This window comes from Drosophila miranda, chromosome 4 (assembly GCF_003369915.1).
Source record: "Drosophila miranda strain MSH22 chromosome 4, D.miranda_PacBio2.1, whole genome shotgun sequence".
NCBI classification, from domain to species: domain Eukaryota; kingdom Metazoa; phylum Arthropoda; class Insecta; order Diptera; family Drosophilidae; genus Drosophila; species Drosophila miranda.
In genome coordinates this window covers 19,981,712-19,988,413 of record NC_046677.1, presented here as the reverse complement: position 1 = coordinate 19,988,413, position 6,702 = coordinate 19,981,712, and the positions used below count along the sequence as shown (strand labels likewise).

General features: G+C 44.6%; 2 protein-coding genes across 2 annotated transcripts; one reads left to right on the top strand and one right to left on the bottom strand.

Annotated features, from left to right (window-relative positions):
- Window positions 1–393: 393 nt before the first annotated feature.
- On the bottom strand, window positions 394–1,842 carry LOC108163147 (glucose-fructose oxidoreductase domain-containing protein 1). Its single transcript, XM_017298263.2, has one exon. The coding sequence runs from the start codon at window positions 1,762–1,764 to the stop codon at window positions 610–612; it is 1,155 nt and encodes a 384-aa protein (XP_017153752.1). The 5' UTR covers window positions 1,765–1,842; the 3' UTR covers window positions 394–609.
- Window positions 1,843–2,027: 185 nt separating this feature from the next.
- On the top strand, window positions 2,028–2,608 carry LOC108161595. The gene has a single exon (XM_017295882.2). The coding sequence runs from the start codon at window positions 2,106–2,108 to the stop codon at window positions 2,544–2,546; it is 441 nt and encodes a 146-aa protein (XP_017151371.1). The 5' UTR covers window positions 2,028–2,105; the 3' UTR covers window positions 2,547–2,608.
- Window positions 2,609–6,702: the final 4,094 nt, after the last annotated feature.

Genomic DNA, 6,702 nt, shown 5'->3' with positions numbered 1-6,702 from the left:
GGTTTTTTTGGGAATATAGATCAAATTAAGAAATTCTGGGAATGTTTTTATAAGGTATGCATAAGGTATTGTTCCTGCAGATTGGAATTTTGAAGTACAAAAGGAAGATTGCATTTTGATGCGTACTAGTTAAGCCATGAACAATTTACATATGACAAAGAAGAACTATTATTTACAGGAATATCAGAACAGGAAACTGTGTACTATTCTGATTAAAATAAACTGTATTGATAGATATTGATGATAGATCAAAGAAGTGAGCAACAAAGACCCATAAAGGTTTCCAAACTATACGAATAATCAAAACTTTTGCCTACTTTAAGAAATCAAAACTTTTTACAACAAAACTATATCAATCGTATATGTACTAAGGCATATCAGAAGAGTTCCATATTTAAGAGTCTAGCAAACTAAATAAAACGATTTTATTAGTAGCAAAAATGTAAATGCCAAAGAAAATAAGTTAAATACAATACATTGATGGATGCGAGGAAGGAATATATCTGATAGATAGTCCCCAAATCAGGTAAATGCTTATAGATTAAACACATCAAATATATATGAATATATATTAGTGATTTATGGAGATTGCACAGATCCCGCTTTACATTACATGGTAGACATGCGTGCATATCGAATGATCTGGTCATGATTTAGGGGCGCATCGGTGGAGAGCTGAACGCGCTGCCATTGCCGGGATTCGTTGGATTTGCGTATGGCCTCCACAACGGCCTGGACGTAGAGCCCATCCTCGAAGGTAGCGGCCGTGGAGACGGGCGCCTTTACCCACGAGGACTCCTTGCTACCAAAGGCTTCTTTTAGTGCGCCGACCATCTTACAGAGTCCCTTGATATAGGGTCTGGGCAGGAGGGAGTTGTTTGTGGCGAAATGCAGATCCTGTACATCCACATAAACAGCCTCCTCCTTGGGCTGGCCCTCCTTCAGCACAAATAGATCTCCGCCGCGGACCACAAGGTGTCCTTTGCTGCCATAGACGAGCACCTCCTGGGAGAAGGCCTTGGCCGGCACCGTATGGCTGTGCAGGGCCACCGTGACGAGGGTGCCGCTGGCCAGCTCCATTTGAAAGTTGCAAAAGTCTGGGGCCGTAATCTGCCGAATGCCATTGATGGCCGGCGTCGTCTTGGTGTAGGCTCTAAGGACGCCATGCACTCGCACCGCCTGCTGCTGCAGCAGAAAGGTAACCAGATCCACGACGCTGCCGACCAGATTAAGGGCTCCACCGCCCATCTGCGCATCGCACATCCAGTTGTATTTCTCCGGGAAGAGTGTGCCCATCTGCACGCGCACATCCATCAGCACCACCTCGAGCAGCGGTCCTATTAGCTCCTCTTGCAGGCAGCGCCGCATATGCGTGAAGGCCGGCAGAAAGCGCAGAGGATGATTCACCAGCGATATCAGAGTGGGATAGTACTGCGAGGCCCGAACCATTTTCAAGGCATCCTGCTGATGCAGTCCAGCGGGCTTGTCGCACACTACGTGCTTGCCAATGCCCAGAGCCTTCACAGAGATCTCCGCATGCAGGAAGGGCTGGCACACGATGAACACCAAGTCCACATCCTTTCGCAGAAGAACGTCATCGATGACGTTCGTGTGGAACGAAACATTTTGTGCGGTGGCTGTCTCTTTGGCTTCTTTTAGGGTGCGTCCCCAAATGGCGCGCACCTCAAAGCCCTTTTCGCGCAGCAGGGGCACCAGCACATTGGCTATTTCGCCCGTTCCGAATACACCCACGCCCGGCAGCATCTTCCAGCTGCGGTTGCAAAAAAAGAGTTTTTTTGTGTTAACAAAAACCAAAACAAAATTTATGTTAAGTGTGCCCGCCGATAAGATATACGGTCTGACCCTCAGAAATATACCGAAATATACGCCACGGTTTCAAAATATACCGAAAAATACTCAAAAGCATAAGAGCGATGTGCGTCGAAAATACAGCTTCCGTCAGTGAGCACTTGAGGCGGATATTTAAATTTAAATTTGAATTTCCTAAAAATGTTAGATTTTATAAGTATGCGCTTAGTACGCTGCTAATCCCTTAGCCTTAATATTGGAAATTTTTATTTTAAAACAGATCAAAACCATTTAAAATGGCAATGAATTCAATTGCTCAGTGGTTGGTGTCCTGTGCCATGGGTGCACTGACGGTGACGAATGTGGTGCGTCACGTGAATGTCGCAAACGATAAAGAGACTGCGCCCAGGACTGTCAGCATTAAAAACACGTCGGCAATCGACAGCTCCCCCATGTCAAGCGAGGAGTTCGCAGCAATGGACCACTCCGACTTGACCGAACCGCCAGATCTTGGCTCGGAGACGGTCAATGCGGCGTTGCAGCGCTTATTCAGTAGCGAAGAGAATCGGAGCGTGGATCGCAGCAGTGTCTACATCGATGCCATGCACAATGATGCCAATAAACAGGAGTATACCCTCGGCTCGGAGGCACTCAATCGCATACTGGAAGGACTACAAACACCATCGGGTGGGGTCCCCAGCAAGCGAGTGTCCTTTGAACCGCCTGCAAATGTTTAAACTTCAAGATGAAGAATTTGAATAAATTAAAGTTTCTGCCTGGCTGATCCACACACAAATAAGACCACACGATCTTCATGGGGTTCTCCCTTTTGAAGCTCCTTTCAGACGGCATTTCCGCACTCTACCGCCACTGCCACTGCCTTTGCTTTGAGCCATATGGATGTTATTCCAGCTGTCAAAGCAGCCGGCATGCGGAAAATCATTTTGCAGCTTATTACAAGCAGGGAGGAAGTGAAGGACTTACTGGCGACTGGGCTTATGCCACGCCTCGTCGCACACATGTGGGCGGCGCTGTGGGTGTCGCAACTGTGAGGTGGATATGGCAGGATATAATGCACGCATTGGCAAGCCATGGCAAACAAATGTCACAGTCGACGCATTGCCCTGTCATATGGTAACCCAATTAGTGTAATTTGGTTTAAGGCAGCTGCCGCCTGTCGACTGCCATCTCACTCTGTGTCCGCACTGGTGTGGAGTTGTGTTGTGTTGCTTGCGGAGCTTTAATTAAACCACACAAAGTGCACAGCACTACAAACAGCACGAATAGCACGAATAGCACCAAAAGCAGCAGCAGCTGGCAAACAACTTTAAAGCAAACCCGCTGGCCCCAGCAAACAGCTAATGAATGTTGCCATGGACCACCACCCTACAGCCATACATACTCGCAAGTTACGATATCATTAAGTTATGGAACGCCTGGATGGGATGGATGGGAATCGGCTAAGGGCGATATTGATTAGGTTCTCTTAGATGGAATATTAAAATGGGCGTCGATTCATATAAGGGAATTGCAGAAAGGGTCGTGCAAACTATATCTTGTGGTCAAACTATATCTTGTGAGCCTTCAAAGGATAATTTTTAAAAGTGGCGCAAATGTAGGCATAAAAGAACTTGAAATAAGCTATTCATCTAGAAAACTGTACATTCCTACTCCTCAAGCAGCATAAATCATACCGTTTTAAGAACCTCCCACAGCAGCTGCCTTTGCTCTCCAACAAATTAAATTAAATCCTAGACATCTAGCAAATCTCCAGCTGTTCCACAAAACATACTCTTTAATTGAAAACTGTATGTTGGGAGGAGGGGGGTGATATTGATTAGATTTGCTAAGCGAGGCTTAGTTTAACAGGGACTTGGGTGTCTGACCGCACGACTCTTGCCGGATGGGAACCTTTTCGGCCAGACATTAATCACATTTAAGCCAGATTAATACTAAATGCATGGGCAAGACAAGACCAAAAACTGTCTGGAATTGCAAAATACAACTAAACATTTAATAAGCCAAACAAGAGTCCTAGTCAGCGTCGACGCAATTGTACGTGACCTCATCTTGTGGTGCTCCTGAGACTGGGATTGGGACTAGGAGTGGGTCTGCGACTGAGACTAGGACTGCGACTCGAATGAATCAGACCGCACATAGATCTCTGTCAGGGGCATTAGCATTAGCAATGAACAAGGACGATGAGGACGACGCGGACGGCAAGGACCATGCCATGCGGCGAGCACCCAAAGATAGTTCATCAAAACTGACAAGCCCATTTCGCTGTAGAATGAGGAGTTCTCCTCATCGTCCTCGTCCTGGTCCTAGTCCGAAGCCAACTCTGAAATCCACGACATATAACAAAACTGCAAGGCAAACCGAGGATACCCTCGACCACCCACTGCCACCAGCATCGAGCTGGCCCACAATCTCGATGCCCCGCATCAGACGGGGAACCACAGACAACAGATGAGAAATATTCATCAGCATTTACGTCACGCAGCGCGCAAAAGTCGCTGGGGAAAGGGGAGCCAGAGCCAGAGAGGGGCAGAGGCAGAGGCAGATCCAGAAGAAAAGGCTGGGATGAGCGAGTGAGCGTGCGAAATCAGGGGGGGACAGTGGCTGTCAGTAGATTTATGTTGACATTTCAATGACAGTTGTGAAAATGCTTCCATTTCAGGAGAATACGAGCGAGTATGTGTGCGTGGTGTGGCCTGGTGCGGCATGGCATGGGGCTGCTGTGGTCCTGTCTTCTCTTTCATCTTAAATTTGCGCAAATTGGTTTATCATGCGCTGATAGGCAAGACAGCCGTACAGCACAACGCAGCAGAACAGCACAGAAGAGCAGAGCTTAAATTATTTCCAATCACGTATCACTCACGAAGGGGTTTCAGGGATGGGGATGGTGAAGGGGTCAAGGCAGTCACAGTCACGCTCATGTCGCGCACTACAAGCGAAATAATCATAATTCACGCATAAGTCATGCTCAGGAATTAGTGGGGAACAATCATAAAGCTGCTGAGAATATAATATCACTTATGGTAATGCATTCAACAGTTTCTATTGACGTCAACATAGTTCACGAACAATGGATGCACAATCAAGGAAATACTCATTCGAAGTCTTAAATGAATCGTAAATCAAGTTGGAAGTACTCACTCAATCTGATGATGTCTCGAGAGCATCCAATGCAATAACAATCTGTTGAATGGGTCCATTCGTGGTTACAGGTGTACAAGGATACCTATATTCGATTTGTCGTCCCTTTGTTATCCTCCACATGTGTTTTAGATTGGTATTTCAAAATTAAGAGATCCAGAGCTCCGGACGAAAATTGTAAATAAAACACAACCAATATTTCATTATTGGAATTACAAGAGGATAAAAGATACAAAATAGTTTAATCTATCAAATCATAAAAAGTGTATAAAAGTATTCATTAATTTAGATAAAATAACTTACCTTAAGATGGGAACATCATTCCCGAGGCATTCGAGAAGGGTTCACCACCAATATTTTATTTTTCCAAATACATATTACAGAGCTAACTTCTCAGCAAGAACTCACTCCTCTTAATTTTCCAAGAATATGATTTTCCTATAATGAGTAAAATGCAGAAGACAATGAAATAATACATTTTACATATCAAAAAGATATCGTATCATTAAAAATACTATCTATCAGCTAGCAATACCATTAGTCAATTACGATTAGATCTTCTACCAATATTACCGAATATTTAAAGAAGCCCCAGGCCAATGTCTCGCCTTTTGGCAGATAAAATACAAATTGCTTGCGTGCCAGTCATCAATTTTTATTAACTTGATTAAGTGCTTTATGGCAGGCGTCAGGGATTTCTGGTTATGCAACAAGTTATTAGCAGCAAAATGGAAATGCCACGTGGGTGGGGCACAAGCAAAAGGCGGGTGAAGGGAAGGTGAAGGCCACCCTCCTGAGATGAAGCGTTGGCTGGTGCTTGGCTGTGACAGCCGCTGCCAAAGCCTCCTCGGCTACAGCTGGTGTCAAGGAATAATATTTGCATTGTTGTAGCTGAAAGAGGAGACTTAAGTATGGTTGGGGCTGGGGCTCGCAATGGTGATGGGGATGGACTCAACGTTCAGTATTTCAATAAGCTAAAGCTCCGGCTCGGCCTCTGAAAGGGGACTGCTGAAATTGGGGGTACACCCCGAGCAGACTGTGCTGCAGACGGGGGAATTTCATTAAGGAAATAACATGAAGTTATGAACAAGTTACCTTCCATAGTTAACTGCATGGGGAATGGAATTTTTCGAGTCTTATGAATTTCAATTCTGCCTCCCTCGACCAGCCTCGACGGCAGCCAACTTATTCCATTCCCTGCTAATTTTCAACAACTTTCAGATTCTTTTCTGGCGCAAAATTGCGCATGCAGGGGTTTGTGAAATATTTCAGAAATGCAGGCAGGACTACCATGAGAGATATTTCATGGGAAAGGAAGAAACTGTTTAAAAGCGATTGTAAGAAGGGGGATATATTTTTACAGCATTTTATGGGCTAAGGAACAATAACTTTTCAGAAGCTTGCTTAAATATCACATTTTCATCAAGATTGGATTATAAGAACTGTCAGGACTTCTTGGAGTCAAATATCTCAATTTTAATAGCAATTACTGCTGGTACGACACAGACGGACATACATTTTATAAGCTGTTGCAAAATAAACATTACCAGAAAGTATACAGCACCTGGCATTTAGTACATTCCCAGCCCTTTTCTCTCTTTTATTTACACTCAACTCTAGTCTTAATTAAGAGCAATGTACTGTCTGACACACTCTCACCAGCTGTGTTTGCCGTTTTGCTAGCAAATAAAATTGAATTCAATTTCTCAAAACAATTTCCATGAAGAAAAGACA

What these genes read in the sequence shown, in the direction of transcription:
- LOC108163147 (XM_017298263.2), bottom strand. Translation starts at nt 1,764, where the DNA reads ATGCTGCCGGGCGTGGGTGTATTCGGAACGGGCGAAATAGCCAATGTG.
- LOC108161595 (XM_017295882.2), top strand. Translation starts at nt 2,106, where the DNA reads ATGGCAATGAATTCAATTGCTCAGTGGTTGGTGTCCTGTGCCATGGGT.